This window comes from Necator americanus, chromosome II (genome assembly GCF_031761385.1).
Source record: "Necator americanus strain Aroian chromosome II, whole genome shotgun sequence".
Lineage (NCBI taxonomy): Eukaryota > Metazoa > Nematoda > Chromadorea > Rhabditida > Ancylostomatidae > Necator > Necator americanus.
In genome coordinates this window covers 41,674,747-41,693,746 of record NC_087372.1, presented here as the reverse complement: position 1 = coordinate 41,693,746, position 19,000 = coordinate 41,674,747, and the positions used below count along the sequence as shown (strand labels likewise).

The 19,000-nt window shown below is 41.2% G+C and overlaps 1 protein-coding gene across 1 annotated transcript in view; it reads right to left on the bottom strand.

Moving 5' to 3' along the window:
* RB195_021011 (uncharacterized protein) overlaps positions 1-19,000 on the bottom strand; it is a gene marked incomplete at both ends in the record, with an annotated part of 75,662 nt that overhangs the window by 1,997 nt on the left and 54,665 nt on the right. Inside the window, 34 exons of the mRNA XM_064189630.1 lie at positions 431-526; positions 582-652; positions 843-977; positions 1,055-1,173; positions 1,380-1,506; positions 1,592-1,688; positions 2,097-2,177; positions 2,290-2,393; positions 3,666-3,765; positions 4,123-4,266; positions 6,322-6,419; positions 6,512-6,597; positions 8,905-8,996; positions 9,116-9,182; positions 9,290-9,387; positions 9,443-9,550; positions 10,282-10,366; positions 10,613-10,685; positions 10,832-10,898; positions 10,967-11,062; positions 11,411-11,498; positions 13,586-13,739; positions 13,800-13,947; positions 14,009-14,212; positions 14,395-14,488; positions 14,790-14,873; positions 14,988-15,061; positions 15,113-15,255; positions 16,545-16,650; positions 16,742-16,833; positions 16,925-17,110; positions 17,171-17,312; positions 17,374-17,511; positions 17,567-17,750. Coding sequence (XP_064045511.1) covers positions 431-526; positions 582-652; positions 843-977; positions 1,055-1,173; positions 1,380-1,506; positions 1,592-1,688; positions 2,097-2,177; positions 2,290-2,393; positions 3,666-3,765; positions 4,123-4,266; positions 6,322-6,419; positions 6,512-6,597; positions 8,905-8,996; positions 9,116-9,182; positions 9,290-9,387; positions 9,443-9,550; positions 10,282-10,366; positions 10,613-10,685; positions 10,832-10,898; positions 10,967-11,062; positions 11,411-11,498; positions 13,586-13,739; positions 13,800-13,947; positions 14,009-14,212; positions 14,395-14,488; positions 14,790-14,873; positions 14,988-15,061; positions 15,113-15,255; positions 16,545-16,650; positions 16,742-16,833; positions 16,925-17,110; positions 17,171-17,312; positions 17,374-17,511; positions 17,567-17,750 — 3,781 coding nt within the window. The remainder of the gene's footprint in view (positions 1-430; positions 527-581; positions 653-842; positions 978-1,054; positions 1,174-1,379; positions 1,507-1,591; positions 1,689-2,096; positions 2,178-2,289; positions 2,394-3,665; positions 3,766-4,122; positions 4,267-6,321; positions 6,420-6,511; positions 6,598-8,904; positions 8,997-9,115; positions 9,183-9,289; positions 9,388-9,442; positions 9,551-10,281; positions 10,367-10,612; positions 10,686-10,831; positions 10,899-10,966; positions 11,063-11,410; positions 11,499-13,585; positions 13,740-13,799; positions 13,948-14,008; positions 14,213-14,394; positions 14,489-14,789; positions 14,874-14,987; positions 15,062-15,112; positions 15,256-16,544; positions 16,651-16,741; positions 16,834-16,924; positions 17,111-17,170; positions 17,313-17,373; positions 17,512-17,566; positions 17,751-19,000) is intronic.

Sequence of the window (19,000 nt, the reverse complement as noted above, 5' to 3'; positions counted from 1 at the left end):
TCAGGCCCAGAAAAACGGCTACATCTTTATATGGCCACGAACCACTTTGATGATGTTACGAGTTGCGAGCTGTCTTCGGTGTACTTGATCGTTGGCAGTAGACAGTGGCAGTGCGCGAGCAATCTAATTCTTGCAAACTTTATAGTTGGTATTCTTCACTGTTGATTTGGATGGGCAAAACAAGAGAGAACACTATTAATTACGCACGTATGTCGTGTTATTCGTTTGATTCACTAGAGAGAAGCTCAGCCCACGACATTTTTTGTCAGACAAACCTCCCACATCTCGTCATGTAATATCGCACCTAATAATTGTACCATCTTTATTTGGTGAGATCAAGCAACAGTGAGTCTACTGCTTAACATTCAGAGAATTTTGTGCCCTGACTGTTTATAAGCGCAAACTCGCAACTGCAATTCTGTAAATTTACCTGTTTCCACATAATAGCACGTCTGCACAAAAACTCGGCCTCTTTCACGCAATCGGCTAGCTGGGTGCTGTACTGCGAGACAGCATCTTCTACTTCCTGAAATGTTGTTGAGTATATAGAACACATGAGGCCGAAATCATTACGATCATACTTTTTGTAGTATTCTTTGACGACCGCTGAGAAAGTGCACATACGTCACATGTTCCCCAGGTATCGTGCCATCTGAAAATTCCCGTAACTACAGATCCTGCAGCAAACTCCAACCAATTATAAGTCATCTAGGTTACTAGGAGACGTCTTCATGTACTTGTTCAAAGCAAATTACGACCGTATTTGGGTACTAGCCGACTTAATAAGTGAACAAAAACGGAACATTTCATGATGTCATGAACAACTGGATATAATAATATACCTTCACTACAACCTGGTTTTCTGTGACGTCTAGGAGCTATTCCCTGGATGGCCACTCTGTGAACGTCTCCGTCTGACTCGGCCCCTTTCATGAAACTTTCGCTGCAGCGTGGAGAGTTCAAAATAGACTCCGCATCTGATAATGAAAATTGCAATTAATAGTTTTGCCATTAGTGATGTGCATGCTAAAAACTAAGGTTCATTCCCACGGACCTAAATTCTGGGGTTTATTCGCAACAAATGCTGACGTAACTGCGTAAAGATGGCCACCACTTGAGAAACGTCGTCTAGATGATGTTGAGAAATTTCCATCTCCCATCGTGTCGTCATCGCTAAAGGGAATGATGATGAAAGTAAAATGGGAACTAAACACGAAACCTCAGGAAAGGGGTTTGGATAGGAGAGCAAAAGCAACAACAACAGCAAAAATATTACGGCATAATTGGTGCTAAGACCAGCGAAGACTTCCAGTTTACAAAAAGGATGCCTCGAGAATCATGTATTTCAAAAAATAAGAAGTGTACGCTATCATACTAACATTCTTTCCCTAATCGTATCGTCGTTATTCTGCTTAATCGGTGTCTCCTTCTTTTCAAAGCTTTTAAACTCTCCAACTTCGCTTTGTCTCGAGTCCTCGCGATGTCGTTCCTCCTCCAAAGGAGAGGCTAGAAACAGGATGTTCACAAAAACACTGATCCATAGTTCTGAATACATGCATATCAGCATTCGGAAAGCTCGATGAAATCCCACTTTGATCAATAGCAACAGCTATCAAATAAAAAACTATATGTAGTCCATCTCTTTCAATCCTTTTGTCCCGAAGCACGACTCGAAAGAGCTCTTTGGCCTGCAATATGCCAAATAAGCGGAAATTTCGTGCTAATTGATTGAACTAAACAGAAACGTCCGAGGATGGAATAAAAATGAACGAATGAAAACATAAAAAGATAAAGGTTGAAGTCGCTGGTGTATCCATCTATTTGGAATGCGCCAGCCTGTTTTACTGCAATTCGTAATCGTTGAGGTTTTGGAACGCGTGTTGGCCTTGCAGGGCTAGCCGATAAACAAGTCAGTGTTTTTATCCACGTAGACAAGTTTAGTGCTAATTTATCCACCCTAGAGGGATGAAAGGCTTGGTTTACACTAGGGCGGTTTCGAACCATCGATCGTGTGGCTACAGCGGACTTCTGACCGACTGCGCCACACCCGCCCTACTGGAAATGCATGTAACAAAAAATCTAAGTGCGTAACTTACTCCATCATTTGACGTAACATTAATACTCGACACTAGCATGAAATCGTCGCGACGTTGGTCAGCAGAACGTTCCTCGCTGTTCTGAATGACGTAACAATATTCTGGCTAATTTCTATATTTTCACAGCTTGGCCGTTCACAACAAGTGATATGCCAGAAGACAAATTATGTTCTAGAAATCCTTTTCTACACACCTTCAGCTTCAACACCGTCCATCCGTATGTTTTGTCACAACTCAGGAAGTGGTCCCAAACGTCACTGCCACGAACACCGTGTTGTAAACTATACGTGCAACGTTCTGCAAGAAAAAAACACCTGCAAAAGTCATTGCTCATGAAGTTTATTGAATCACAAAATTCGTACTCTACTTCTTTTCATATGACCACATCTTGAACAGACCAGTTCCGAACAACAATGTGACTTGTGAGTATGGGATCTGAGTAGCGTATGTACTAGTAAGAGGTTCCGTCACGACTGCACGGTGATCAGTGTTTCGGAACAGTCCTAGGCTAACCAATCCTTTCATCGCTCCGGACTCGATAACTTAGTATAAGACTTGTCTGGGAACTACTGACTTTTTACATCTACTGGATACTCTATACATAAAATTCTTAACTAAAGGTGCTGTTTTTCCTGACTCTGACCAAGGTGATAACGCCTAAGCATTAGCTATTATTTAATCAAGAAATATAGCCGGGTCAAAACGACTTGAATCACAGGTGTAGTTGCGGTTGCATTTGCGTACGTGCTCGAAACGGTGCGGTGGAAGCAAACGTCGCGAACTGCAGCGGTGATAAGTGATAGGTAGTGCCAGCGAGGGTTTTATCACGCTCCACCGAAGCGCTTCGAGAGAACCCAGTCTCCCCAGTTCTGGGAGGAAGGGATCACTGACCTGCCCACTAGGTGGGGCACTGTTGTAATTAATAATGGTGATTATATTATTGATTAAAGGCATCATCCCACGCATCTGAGGTGGTACGGATTTCAGGTGTAGTGTTTGCATACGGGATGGTAGATTATGGAGAGGGTGGTGATTCCGTCCATTTCTTCCTGTATCAGCGGGAACGGACAACCCCGGAACGCTGTTTCTTACGACGTCCTCAATTGCAGCGCACCACCCTTGCGCCGCTCTCCGCCTGCGATTCGTCCGAATGGGTTTTCGACGAATCACATGCGGTACGGGGTTGGGCGGAGCGCAAAGTTTGCGCATTGCAACATAAGCCGTCGTAAAAAGCAGCATGATACAGGGAGAAAAATACGGAATCACCCCTCTCCATAATCTACGATCTACGATAAGAATACTCCACTTGAAATCCGTACCACCTCAGATTCCTTAGTGGGTGATGCCTTTAATTTCTATTGTAAGCTGAGTAGAAAAAATAAAGCAGAAAAATGACAAATGGTGACAAGACTTTCCGTCCAGGCAAGTAGTTTTTGATACTGTTTTTTTTTAAATTCTCATGCTAATTCTAAAATCTGTTGGTGACGCCAAACACTAGTTCCTCTGGCCTATAGCAGCATCGCCACAAGCAAATTAAGAAAACGACATGAAGAAGAACGCGGAGCTTACCCTCGTAAACACAATTCCTTGCACTCGGTGGCCTACAACCGTAGTACTCGAGAAAATCCACAAGAAATGCATGAGTGTTGTATCCAGGAGAAAACAGTACCTGAAACAGGCGAAAAACATATTGCAAAATAGAATGAGTACAAACCATTTCTTCGCCGCAAGGCTGACATGCTAGATGAGCCCTTGTATGCTTTCACTTGAATGTTGCATTTCAGTAACTGTGAGACTAGCTTCCAAGGACGTGTCGAAAGCATGGCTTTTGACACGTCGTTGGAACCCAGCCTCACACTTACTGAAACCTAGATAAGCCTGCTAGGCGATGTAGATAAGCCTGCTAAAGTTTATTGAGCACGGAGACAAGAAAGATCTGGTTTGCGATGGGCAATGTCGAACTCCTGACTTTGGATTCGCAGCGGAACATCTGACACATTGCGCTGCACATATTGCAATAATCTACCTTATCCTTTCCAACCAAGTACTTGCTCAACATCCTTAAGTGGAAGTCATAGGTGAACGAATGAATATGACATTGCGTTGTGATCAGGTCTTTGAATTGTTGAAGTTCACGGATTTTGCGGACAGCATCGGGGCAAGATTCTTCCTAAACACGGATTCTAACATTTCATATGTTTCATATATACAGCGGTTGGAGCAAAAAAAATTTTAACCTGATACAAGCAGTTAATTAAAAGAAAAAATTATCAATCCATCTATCTATCAATGGAAACCTTAGGCCACCATAACTGTCAACATCAAAAACTTCACACATTTCAAACTAGGATATCTACATATATAAAAATCAAGAATGTCTGATTCTAAGAACAACGAAGGAGAATGGGCATGTAACAGAACACTGAGCTTCATTTTCTCCTTGAATCTAAAAGCTACAGACATCTCATATTTTGGGGAACCAATTCATTAGAATTAAGATTTCTCAAAGTATCAGAACTACCAAATATGAACTTACACAGAACAACCATAAATTTTTTGTGTGAAGTTAAGAGAGAATTTAATGCTGCATAATAATGAGTCAGAAAAAAAGAATGAAAGTGTTTTATGCGTCTCTAAATGTTGGTAACGAGTGAACACAGATAAAAATTATGTGAAAACTGGTGGCTCGGAAGAGGACTAAAAACGATTTGTTTGCGCCATATAAAAAAAAGACATCAAAAGGAAAGTTTTCTAAGGAGAGCTTAGAAATAGAAATGTAAAGCATGATGAAAATCACCTCCAGAACAAACCACTCTACATGACTTTTTAGGACCGCATTATCCCTGCTACGCCGAACAATCTGCAAGTCCACTTTTCCTGGAACCTCGGCATTGAGGATTGTATTTATGTTTTCTTGTTATGCCAACGAGGTTTTGGTGCAACGTTATTATTGGTCTGACGTTTCAACAATTCCGTCGTTATCAAAGACCTGAAAGTGGATCGATGTCGTTGATACTACACATATCCCATCAAACTCTTCCTCTCTCCTTGCCATGCCCCTAAGTACGCTACGGAAGAACTCCAAAATTAAAACAAACTGACCAGTTTCACCGAATTGCGGGGCTGGTGAACCATCGTTTTCTTACAGATTGTCACCCAAGGCGAATGAGATCTACGCACTCTGCAGTATTCTTAAGCACTGGTGTCTGGATAGTGTTTAAAAAATGCATGCGGGGCGACCTTATAGCTAAGAGTGTTAAGAACGGCATAAAATCACAGTTAATTGATAAGCACTCATATCTGTTATTCATTCCAGTGCCTTCTGAGCAGATATTGCGGTGTTGTATTTGTTATATTGTTTTGTTATTTGTCCATTCGGTAAAACGGGAGCTTCCACGAAGGTCAGAGTAATCTACCACATAGAATGGCTCACATGCAATGGCATTTATATTGGAAAACTGAAAGGATGCTGATCCTGCGCAACAAAGAGCATTTGACTGGAAAAAGGTGTGGAAACAAGATGACACCGTAAAGGCGCCACAAAAATGAGAAACATAATGGAAATGATCTTCAAATAAAGTGCATAATATTAGTCCACGAGAAAGAAATATCTGCTAGAAGGCATTGGAAGCATTCTAAATTTCTGTCAAGAATCCATACATAAATAACAGAAATGAGTGCTTGTTAACTACCAATGACTTTATGCCGTTCTGTGAGCATAAGATTGTCCCAGGTACAGTTCCTTAATACTATCCAGACTCCAGTACATAAGAATACACCAAAGTGCGTAGATCTTATTCGCCCTGGGTGACAATCTGCAAGAAAACGGTGGTTCAGCAATCCAGCGAATCCATGAAACTGGTCAGTTTGTTTTAACTTTGGAGTTCTTGAGTAATGGGATTAGAACAATATCGAGGCTTGGCAAGGAGAGAGGAAGAGTTTGAGTTTGGGACAATGCATAGGATCAAAACCTCGAAAAATCTTCAAGCCTTTGATAAAGGAGGAGTTGTCGAAGCGTCAGGCCAATAATATAGTTTCACCAAAACCTCGGGATAACAAGGTAACATAGGCAGAAAAGTCAAAATTCTTCCTTCGGTGATGGTTTGAAACTGTGAGAAGAGTTCCGTATCTTCCATATGAATATTTTCAGATTTAAAAACTCGTCAATCAGAAGCGATTGTTACGACATCTCAAAGAAAAGCAAAGAAGAAGGGGGAGAATTCACCTCGTTTATCGCTTCGCATAAATTTGTCGGATGCCATATAAAAACTTTGAAAGCAAAGTACGGCTGCGTGAAGGAAATCGTAGCCAGTACGATGCCACCTAAATATCGCTAATACGTATGTACTAGTCATTACAAGACAAAGACAAAAGAGATACTTTTAGTTTCCAAGATAAAAAAATTCAACTCGTACCTTTCATCGTTCTATGCATCACTACATATGGAGCATATTTACATCCTTGAGGATAAGTTGTAGTGTACATATACCGTTCTTCACTCCTTAAAATTACAAACTCTGCCAACTTTAATGGAAAATCATCGAAATACGTAAAAATCGTGCGAGTCTTTTATTTCTCATCACTTTGTGGGAAGGTGTAGCAACCATTCCTTGACACTTTTCGAAAAACAAAACATTGAGAAAAGTTTTCCGACAAGTCACCGAGTATAAACTAATGACAAAAAAAAAAGCGAAATATAGAGTTCAGCCACCGGAGCTGTCTTTAGCTTCCATTACAACTCTTATCCTCTCTAAGTCTAATCACTAATGAGCAGAGATGAATTTTCCAGCCTACGGGAAATGAAAAGTAAGTTGAATGAACAACATAAAGTGTGGATAAAGTCTCTGCTATACCAATTCAGAACTACTTTACGCTTGCAAACGCGTGTCTAGCCTATATAGTGACTTGCATGGGCTAGCCGATGTATCAAGTCAGTGTTTTTTATCCACCCAGACAACTCTAGTACCAATTTGTCAACGCCGGAAAGACCAAAAAAAGAGTTGGCACCAAGGCGGTTTCCAAACATGACCTTGCAGACATAGCAGAACTTCTTACCGACTGCGCAACACCCACCTCATGGAAAATATATGAAATCCAAAACAAAAGATGATGGTCACTTTTTTGAAATCGAAAAGATTGGCGATTCGACCTAAGCTTCGAGACATTTCGCTTGGTTAATTTGTTTTTGACAGAAGCGCAGATACGATGGACTCTGGTGCTAGTTGCTCGTCTCAGGAAGTAGATTGGAAGCATTTCCTTTTGCAAGGAAAAGGTAAAAATATTGGTTTATTTAAAAAGCAGCAACATCGGGGAACACGAGATCAAACGATATCGAAATGTGAAAGTGATGGGCAAAAATAGCGCCGTGAAACAATTTAAAGCGTTTTTAGATTTTGAACGAAAATCAGTACTTGTTCAGTACCAAGATTAAGAAGACAATATGTACAGGCAAAATTTTCACCGAAACTTTTTCTACGAGTTCAAGCTGGGCAGATCTGCAGCGAAGACAGCTTGGAATATCAACGCTGTTTGGGATTCGGGAACTACCATCGAATACAGCGTTATAAAGACGAAGTTGTCGAAACGTCAGACCAATAGTAATTCATCAGTAATGGCATGATAAGAAAACATAAATACCGTTCCCAGTACCGAGGTTTCAACAAGAGAGGATTTAGAAATTGTTGGACAAAAGGAAGCGTCATGCTTAATGGAGGAACAAGGATGAAACTTCCAAACACTTCCTGAAGCCGAAAATACAACCGAAGAAGATAATTTCGAGACCATCACCGCAGATAAGTACTGCAAAGAACTGGACGAAATGCGCCGGAAACTCCAACTTCTTCGCCCCAGCGCTAGTGAAAAGAAACTAGGTGATTCTCCTACGCGATGATCGACCACACATTTCAAAGGTGACGCTACTGAAATTGAGCAAGTAAGGCTACGAGACTCTATCTCAACAAAACCTGTTGCCAACCGGCTATCACTTTTTCAAAGATCTGGACAGCTGTCTACTAGGTAAGATCTTCCAAAACCAATGTGATGCCAAAAACGACTTGCGTAAGTTCGTGTACTTCAAAAGCTCGGACCTTTACACCAGTATGAATAAACAAATTTGTGTTTCGTTGACAACGAAACGTGGACTGCAATTGTTCTTATTCCTTATTTCGATTGATTAATGTAATTTTGATACGAGTTATACTGTTTCGAAGTGAGCGTTTGAAAACACGCGTTATTTTCGAATCAACCTAATAGTTGATAAATTTCAAACCTAGTTTTAACTATCAACCTCATTAAGAAAGTTAAGAGGTAATTTATTTCTACATAGCTCAATAGAACAATTAAAAGTTACAGCACCTGCAACTACTACTACTGCCATTCGTTACAGATAGATTCAAAACGAAGCAATTAATTTGTTTAAAAACAATCACCTTTCTTAGTCATCATATTACACCCACAATTGAAAATGTTCTCTCAGCTGGTGTCAGGAGAACAAACAGAAGTGCGAAACAGTAATACTAATGAGATTGTCACTTCCTAGAAGGACTTGACTTCAGAGATGTTAAAAAGCCTCTGATTCATAGCCCAAGATGAGTTCAGCAGTTACACATAAAAGAACGTCGTTCTGAACACCTCGGAAGCAAAAGTAAGTGAAGAAATAGAATGAACAGCATATGTAGAAGAGTTGGTTTGTGAACGGAGTTAGGAGAGTGTTGAGTACATGACTAAGGTTCGTAGCATTCAAAGGCATGACAATTCGCAACAATAAGTATGTGAGCGGAGTATTCACATCTAAAGATAACTTCCTAACCTTCGGTCCAAATTGGTTACGTTCACCAATTGTAATCCAAGGGAACTTAGATACATTATGTAGTCACCCATCAACAGATAAAGAATTTTTGCCTGAACCATAAGAAAGAAAATGTTGAATTTAACATCTGCAGAAATTTGAAAAGTAAAATTCACTGAGCAGATAAACACGTGTTTTCTTCGTTTTCTTGCCTGTGCAGTATATAACAAACCTGACAAGGATCTTCACTACCTATTTCCGACTTTATTCGGAACGGAGTGGGTGCCAACGAAGTGACGCTAAAAAAGGAACCATCCAATTCGGAGAAATTGGTAATCCGGCATCCCATCAAGAGACAAACAGGAGTGACTAAAACAGAGGTTGTTCTAGTCAAATTAAACCAAACCTTAACGTATTTGCCCGCTGACGAGTGGTGGTGGAAGGTTGTTGTGAACCAGTAGGGATTTTTGTTTTTCGTGTATCTAGCTCAGCAATCCTTCGGACCTGGATTTCATCAAAACTGCCCAGCAACACAGCTCGAATAATAAATTCAACTGACCTGGCGGACTATGGCAATATTACGCCTCCATTTCGGGAAAAAAAGAACAGGTGTTTCTACAAAGTGGACCAACTTGCTAGCCGCCTTTATTTTCCCCAGATCGGATTCCTTTGAGAAAAAGTATGTAGGTATGCAAATAACTAAGATAATGATCAAACAAAAGTTATCAGGAAGTAAATTTCTGAGCAGCAAATGTGGTTGCAGCTCAAGCGCTCCAGGATTTAACTTCGCTGAGCTGTAATTTGAAAAGAAAAATCCGTTTGTGTTCTGCAACCGACTGACTCATGGAGCCACGTATGTAAGCTGAGCAAAACCACATATCAAAAACAGCGGGCACTGTTCTGCCGTAATACAACCCAATGCAACTAATTCTAAATAGATAAATTAGAAACCACACTACATAAATTTTTGTCCCTTAGTTAACAGTACTAACAGAATACTTCAGGGGTGTAAATAGTTTTCGTAAATTGTAATTTGTTAATAGCCAAAAAGCGAAACGTTCCGTACGAATCCAAAATTCAGAGGCCTCAGACCACTTGACAAGACAACTCTTTGTACTCGATAACCTGTTACATATAATAATACAATAAAACCACTACAAAAAGTTGGGAACAGGTGTTGCTGAAATTAATGCCTTCCCCTACCGCCCACAAGGCATATCGGAACAACGTAAACTTCTAGCACTCTGTGTGCAATAATCATTCTGAACCATTTATTTATTTACAAGAAAAAACCACAAGCACTAGAGCGGTAGTTCAGGACTCTCCAAAAACTTTAAATGGAAAGTCTTACAATTTAAATGAATAACGTTGATTGGGAACATCATCATTTTGACTCACCGAAATCGTGTTTCTCCCATCAAGTAATAGATCGTGTATAGATGAGAATGTTCTTGTCATGTTAAGCTGTTCCCGCACATTTCTCCTAAAAAGCAGCGTCGATTCAAAAACTCATTATTTGTGGCGTATTTATACAACCAGGCCAACTTGGCGGGTAACCCAGATATCGTTCCTCGATATTGTTTGAACACTTGGTCTTTCATTATTTTCTTGAACTCAGCAATGACTATTCTTACACCCATCCTAACCCATTGGGAAAATGAGGGAGATAAAGATGAAGCATAAGGAACAAAAGTTTATAAAATCATTGCAGAAAAAAGTAAATGCATACCTTATATAACGCATCTGTTCTAGTTGATCTTGTATTAGACATGGGGAGCGATTCAAGAACAGATACGGATGATCTGAATTTCGCTCGTTTATCATTTCTGGGCCCTACGCCGCCGAAATTAGAGAAGAATAAATAAGAAAGTTATTCCAATGAGTCCACCTAATTTAACTGCGGTTGATCTCAAAAGAAAAATGCCGTAAACCTTTATAAAACCCTCACAAGCACGACGATATAGTCTGAAGAGACTTTTCGAATATCCTTTTGGCAGTGCATCAATCGCTGTCACCTTAACAAAATTTTTAAAAATTCATAAGACGCTGAAGGGAAGGTAAGGACTTGCAATGCGTCAATAACCTGAAGGTCATCGGGAGGGTAGTCTTTATCCACTAGCTCTTCTGGGTGGCGCCATACAAGTACTAGGTATGGGTTGTCAGAAGACGAATGAAGGTGCTGTCGAAGAAATGTTCAAATGATGATGATTTTACAATGTTGAATAATTTTATAGTGATAAATTTAAATATTCTAAGGTCTTCGAGACATTTCAAATGATTGTCTTCCTATCTTATGGCATTCTATAGATAGCACAAGAGATACTCTAGATAAAGCCATGAGCCAGTTTCAGAAACTTAACAAATGCTTAGAAATATTGAGAAAACAACACAAGAGAGCCAGTTAACTGTTACGACAGAACATGATTCTCAACGTCTGGACAAACGAACAAAATATTACAGAATCGGGGATTAAACGGAATAGAAAGAAAAATAGCAGATAATTAAGAGAGAAAAAACATATTCTTACCTCCAGAGGAGATAAATGACTGATTCCCATCTTATGGAGGCCAATTTCTCTCACAAGCCGTGCTCGAGAATTGTACCATGACGTTGCTCTAAGTAGTTATAGATTTTTGAGGTGTGTGTGAAACCTGCCAGAAGTAGCTAGAAGTTTTAGACACAGCTATACTTGATAACAGAGCGATCTTGCAAAATATATACTGTTTAACACTAAATGCAAGGAAGATCGCAAGATCGACTTTCTGAAAAAGAGAGATTGAGGGAGACTGTGATGGTGATAATGTAAAGCAATAGTTCATCGTTGGAGACACCTTTCCCAATAAATCATAGAACACATTAGATACTAAAATATAGATTCCTTGTCCTCCCTTAATTGGATGGGCTAAAAACCACTAGCCATTTATCATTCTGTCGATTTATTTGGTCCAGGTGGTGGGTTGTCAAGAAAGTTCTTGTGGTTTCTGTAACTTATATTTTAAATTATGTATTTTCAACTGAAATTTCGCTGTAATACTTTGACTTCATATATAGTTTTAAAGTGCGTTTTTCGCTCCATCTAGCAGTTACATTCGTTTTGTTTTCAGATAATTTGGTCTCATTTTTCACGACTTCAAATACAGCATGGACAAGAGTCAAAATCGCACGATTTTCTTGTTTCAGTTTAATCTAGGCCTAAAAGCTGCCGGGATAGCTCATAATATCAATGTTGCTTTTGGCCCAGGAACCACTAACGAACGAACGGTACAATGGTGGTTCAAGAAATTGCGCAGCAGCGACGAGAGCCTTGAAGATAACAAGCGCAGTGGTCCGATGTTGATAACAACCGAGAACCTTAGTCGAGGCCAATCCAACTAAAACTGTTCGAGAGCTTGCCGAACAATGAGTTTTAACGTATACAATTTCCAACCACTTGAAGGAGATTGGGAAGTCGAAAAAACTCGACGAGTGATTGCCGCACGAACTGAACGATAGTAAAAAAAATCGCCATCTTGAGGTGTCTACTGCACTCCTGCGGAACAAAAACGACGTGTTTCTCAAGTGAGTTCTGACATGCGATGAAAAGTGGATCCTCTACGAAAATCGGCGATGTTCGGCTCAGTGGTTGAACGGCGACGAAACTCCACAACACTTTCCAAAGCCAAATTTGCAAGTATGATGGTCTGCAGCAGGTCTGATCCACCACAGCTTCCTAGATCTGGGCGAAACAATTACAGAGGAAAAGTACTGCCAACACATAGACGAAATGCACCGAAAACTACAGCGTATGTGCCCAGTATTGGTCAACAGACTGGGACCAATCCTGCTCCACGACATCGCTCCGCCAGACGTCTCAAAATCGACCCTGCAGAAGTTGATCGAACTGGGCTACGAGGCTCTCCCCTATCCACCATACTCGCCGGCCCTCTCGCCTACTGACTACCACTTTTTCAAGCATATCGACAACTTTCTTCGCGATAAATGCTTCAGGAACATAGAAGAAGCCGAAACGGGCTTTAACGACTTTGTCGCGTACCTAGATCTCTACAATTTTACCATGCTGGAATAAGTAGACTTGCTTCGCGTTGGCAAAAGTGTATTGATTCCAATGGTTTTATGTTCGACTAGAGGCATCACCCCACGAATTTGAGGTGGTACGGATTTCATATGGATTTCGTATACGGGATCGTAGATTAAAGAGAGGGGGTGATTCCTTCCATTTCTTCCTAACTGGCGTTAAGAAAACGGCCAGGAAGATACGGCTTCGAGCGTTCCGGTGCGCTATTTTCTACAACGAGTTCGATTGGAGCACGCCAGCCGTGTGCACACGCCGCATCTTCCGGGCCGTTTTTTTACGCCAGTTAACAAGAGATGGACAGAATCCCCCCCCCCCCTCTCCATAATCTACGATCCCGTATACGAATACTCCACCTGAAATTCGTACCACCTCAGATTCGTGGGGTGAAGCCTTTAATGATGTTTTGTTAAAGCTGAGATATGCTTCTTTTAAATCAAAGATTATAAACCGCAAGAACTTTCTTGACGACCTAACAAAACATGACAATTTGCTTCGATAACTCATCTTCAGTATTTTATGTTTGTCACTTCACGCATACACTACACTCCGCGCATTCGTTCACAAATAAGTAATCTTCCTACCAAGCAACGGTTATATGAACTCTTCAGCTGTAGAAGTGATATATACCTGGCCACCATGTTCATCAAGGATGCCGACAGAAATGGCATGAAGTTGTAGAAATACAAGGTCACTTTCTCTCCATATACAGTGCCGTAGAGTACTCTACGTCGCGGTACAAATTGACCTTCTTCCGTACACGGGAGGAAGAGTTCTTTGGACACTATAAAGGTCTTTCGAAGAATGACCTGATAGTTGATCTTCTCGAGTTCTGAGCGCTAACCTCCGTGGTTCAATCGGAGCAGTATTTCTGGACACGTGCCAACCGGGTCAAAACCAAATCTCTGTGTCTCTATAGCTACTTGCATCTCCTGACAAACTAAAACTGCATCAGGCATTTCACAAGTATAGGGATCTCGCCCAATATCAGCCTAGAATTCTGTATTTATACGAAAATTCACCATTTGTCTTCAGCTCAAGACAAAAACTCACGCTCATGCAATACTGCACATTGGCCAAGGAAGCTTCGTAGCGCCGCTCGCGGTATTTTAAGGTTCCACTTTCTGATGAAATGGAGCTGAATGGAGCCTGGTCTAACAACCGTGGAGTTGGTTCGAATATCTGCACCCGGTCAGGGTAAACTGTATCCACGTTACGAACTTGTTCCAGAATATGATCGGCAATTTCTCGTAGTGCCTGAGGAAAGTATTAGTGTAGACGTATATAACAAAAAAACCACACCAAATTTGGAAAAGGATGTTGTTTGGTATCGCAAATCTATGATACGAATACGCAAAGTGCATATATATATATATATATATATATATATATATATATACAAAAAAATCAAATCACAGATCTTGAATCAATGCACTTACCTTACTTACAGTTTGTTTGCAGTCGAACACCCAAGAATGCCTTAGAACTGAAGTGTATCGTTCCCCTTTCTCAGTCATGAAAGAAGGTGAGTTTCTAGAAAAAAAAATTCCTCGAACTCAAACTTCCAGATTAGATTTAAGAGTATTTTTTTTTATCTGAAGAAAACTTGGAGTTTTACCACTTCGCATAGTTTTACATTTCCGAATTTCCGAATTGAACTCTGAACTATAGATAATCGATATTAGATTAAAAACCACTGAGTAAAAGTGAGAAAAAAACTACTGTTTTCAACTCAAGTTCATCTTTAGTGAAAAAAAAACAATTCATCAGATACACGAGACGAGAAATCGTGTCCCTCTTTCATCATTCAGCAGAACAAAAGGCTCGCACAGACCCTGAGTGTTTTTCCACTACATAGTCAAACCATGGCGCTGCGGAAGACACAAACATCGGATTAACATAGTCTGGTGACCGGCTTCTGAAACTGTGGAAAAAAATACCACTACCGCATGACGCTTGAAGGGAGCATGAAAAACAAAAACAAAAAAAAAAACAAAACCAAAACAAGAAACAAAATGAAAAGGACACTCACGGTAACACGTAATCCGTTGACATCCTGTCAGTTTCAGAAGTAAATGATCCTCTCCGTGTTTCGAAAGAGAACACCTAAGAATTTAGAAGAGTTATGCCGATAGCCCAAATTCTACGTTCACTTACCGAATTCGCTTTGCTTCTGACAGATGAGTCTACTGGGAGATTCGGAGTTGAAGTTACTGGCAGTGCTTCAGACGAATCACGTTTTCGCAGCTGCTGACGCTTCTCCGACGTTGACGTGGAATTCTTTGCAGATGAAGCAGATCCTGCGGCAAATCAGAATTAGGTGTCTGTCTTTACTCCTACTACAAAATCGACCGCCTGATGGTCTGGTAGCAAGATCGAGGACACTGGCCATGACTTAGGAATCATCGACAACGGTAGTCCAGACAGTAGCGAAGGAGTAGGCATAATTGTTGCCAGATGTTGAGGAATTTAATCACAAAGCGATTCAACGACGACCTTATGAAGTACTAATTGCCACTGACGAACAACGACATCACTTCCTATAGAGTTAGGCATTTCAGGTTAACTGTTAGAATCAAACTAATGATGAATTGTGGGAGTTCCACGATGGGAAAACTGCCGAAGCATCGTTGGAAGACACAACTATAGTTGCGTGAGGTCTCAACGGAGATGTTAGAGAAAAGGAGAATGGGCATAGATGTTATGGTAGCTTCACCCGAACAAAAATGGCGAGCACACTGTTCGGAAATCGCTGTTTCGCAAGACCACATCATCACAATCATGAAGTTTCCGAAACGGCAATCCCACCCCGTCGTCTTCTAAAACGGCAGCGCTGGGATGCAAATTGACGTCATGCACAGTACATCGCTAATAGTACATAACCGAACGGTTACAACGTAGCATCGTCCCCATATTCTTACAATCAAGATCGCACCTCTAAAGTGGAATCATGATGATCGATGCGGACTTGCTCAAGTAAGATGATGGCCACTGAAGGGAAAAAATCAAAACTCATTCCATGCATAAAACTGCCGCCAGACAAGAACCCGAAAAAACTGAAAAAATTGCAAATCGCGAGCAGTAGTATGAAACAAAACAGCCGTGCTCAGAACAACACGGCCTTAACGTGGAAAGATAGAGGACCAGCTTTGATTAAGGAAAAAAGAGGTGCACGGGAAAAAGCGCCTCTATTACGTTTTTCTCATTAAGAAGAGGCCGGAAAACTGGAACATTATGGACAGACAAAAAAGATGCAAGGAACGTAGTAGTTTCGAGAAAACCTAGCACTTAGAAGGCCCGTCCTCACTAATCGATTGAATGCAGACCTATCAAAATTGGAGACAATTGTCACCTGCCCTAACGAGTGCGGCTTCGTTGCAGCACCACTAATGCCATCCTCCATGCTACACAGCTACCAATTGAGAAATACCAATCAAGAATGGCAAAACTCCTTTTTTCGAAGAGAAGGAAGAAGAAAGAAGGACGCAAAAAAACACGACATAACTAATGGATATATATTAATTAATATTTATCCTAAGATTTAAAGAGCTATTTCGTATTTCCAGCTGGAAACACAATTAAAACGCACTTGATTGAGGGCTTGCATGGAGTCCTGGGCTGACAGGCAACTGCGCGCCAACTTCGATTACGCTCAAATTCAGAATTCCAAATTCAGTTACCACATCACACATACCCTAAAAACGCTTGCTCCTTGAACTGACTTTTGGAGCAAATGAGAACTTCAAAAAAAAAAAAAGACAGCTTCAATTCGTTTTTTGAGCATACCAACTGCACAACATGTCGAAGCTGGTCATCAAGTTGAAGAAGATCAACATCACCAGCTTGCCAAACTGCTACTTGTGCGTAGGCGCAAACATCTGAAACTCGCAGTTGAAGAAACAGAAAAACAGCTTTTGATTTGCAACAGAGAAATTGCTTACACAAAACCTTAAAGAGGCTGCGACCAACCTGGAAGTTCTTGGAGTACCTTGCATCTAACTGTGGACGTCATTCTTTTGTAAAAAGGTTCCCTTTCAGAGTCATCAATATCATCCGGTGCTAAGCTAAGGTGAGTCGAGTTGGTGAGTCGACCGCCTGTTAAAGTCGCCATCGTGCCGTTACTGGTCACAAATCGTAGCTCAATAGCAGCAATTCCTGCAACTTCCCTATATTGAATGTGAATATCACGTTGACTAAACCATTGAAAGCTTCTACCAGTGGTTCGAATTCCTCCTTGGGGAGATTTCACAAGCAAGTAGAAAATTGGCACATAGGATTCGGGCTGTTTTCCGGGAAACGGCAATGGAAGAAAGATAGATCTGTCAGATCCGTGGATGCTTCCCGAACCATAATCATCCTGAAGTGATTAACCAAGCAATTCACTCAAAGTGATAAAAAATTAAAAATTAACCATTTACCTTATATCTGGCCGACGGCATCGCTGCCTGCATATGCTGATGAGTATAGTAGTTGAGTGGTTGCAAAAACTGAGCCATTGAATTGGGAATTGAATAATTGAACACATCAGCAGGTGAAGCTGGGTCACGTTGTAGGAACTAAAATGTATACTGTTCGAGCAAAAACAAAATAACACATCATTCCTCAGCTCACCTGCACATCCGCACAATCCAGTCTTGTCTGCGTGTTTTTGGTCAATGTATCTATCAAATGATTGAGGGTGACTTGATCTAAGCGCTTACGAAGGCAGTCGTTTAACACCTCACAGATTTCGTGTCCAGGTTTCTCTACACCGTAAATAGCCAGGAGTACATGAGTCTTGAAACGCTCAGTTTCGCTGAAAATAAAAAAGTAACTCAAAATCAAGTAAAGTAATCAATCGGCCATCGAAGGTCTGATAATGCAAGCCAAGAAGATTAAGTACGACGTCATCGGACTGACCGAAACAAGACGACGCCACCCTCTCAACGCTCAGAAGAACTGCTCTTAAGAACATACGACAGTAGAGGTATTGGTGGAGTTGGGGTCTTCGTCGACATGAGTAAGGCAAAAAAAAAATCGACTCTTTCGGACAACCTACGACCCGAATGAGAAGATGTGGTCCAACACAACCTTTGACTATCTTCGTCGCTTACGCTCCAACATCACGCTACGAAAAAGAAAAAGTCGAAGCTTTCTATATGGAGAACCTGGAGAAGTTCTACCAAGAAGATCATACCTTCTACAAGTTCATAATTGGTGATTTCAACGCCAAAATTGGCCCAAGAAGAACCCCGGAGGAACTTCACATCGGGACCCACGGCCTACAATGGAATGACCAGGAGGAGAGACTCTCCGAGTTCATCATGACGACTAAAACCATCCATGGGAACTCGCAGTTCCAGAAGCCCTCCTCCCTTCGCTGGACGTGGAAGTCACCCGGTGGAAAATACCGTAATGAAATAGGCCACATCATCGTCAGTAAAAAGTAAAAGGTTGCCTCCTCACCATCTAAGGGAAGGCGGACATGTCATTCCAGAGATTCTTCCGTCCGAAGTACGACATGCTATCATGCCGGTAAGAAATCGTACGGCACCCGGTCTCGACAGAATAAGACCAGAACACCTGAAGAACCTTCCCCCAGTACTCATCAACACCCTAGCGAGGCCCTTCACACGATACCGTGTTGTTGTATGAAAAGGGTGATCCACATGACATCGGAAAATATCGCCCAATCTGCTTACTGTCCGTTATCAACAAACTCTTTACAAGAGTGGTCCTTAATAGGATTGAAAAAGTCTTGGATGAAGGACACCAGAGCGAGCAAGCAGGGTTTCGAAAAGGATTCGGCACGATTGACACATTCACACTGTTTCGAAACTCATCGAGGTAACACGAGAGTACAAGATGCCGCTCTGTCTCACCTTCATCGACTTAATGAAGGCCTTCGACTCAGTTGAGACGGAAGACAACCAAGGCGTCCTTACTCAGTACATAAATTTCGAGAGTTGTACGCAACTTCACGACCGGAATTTCGCCATTCTACAACAATATCATCATTGACGTGAAGAGGAGGCTCGACATGGTGGTACAATCTCACCCAAAATA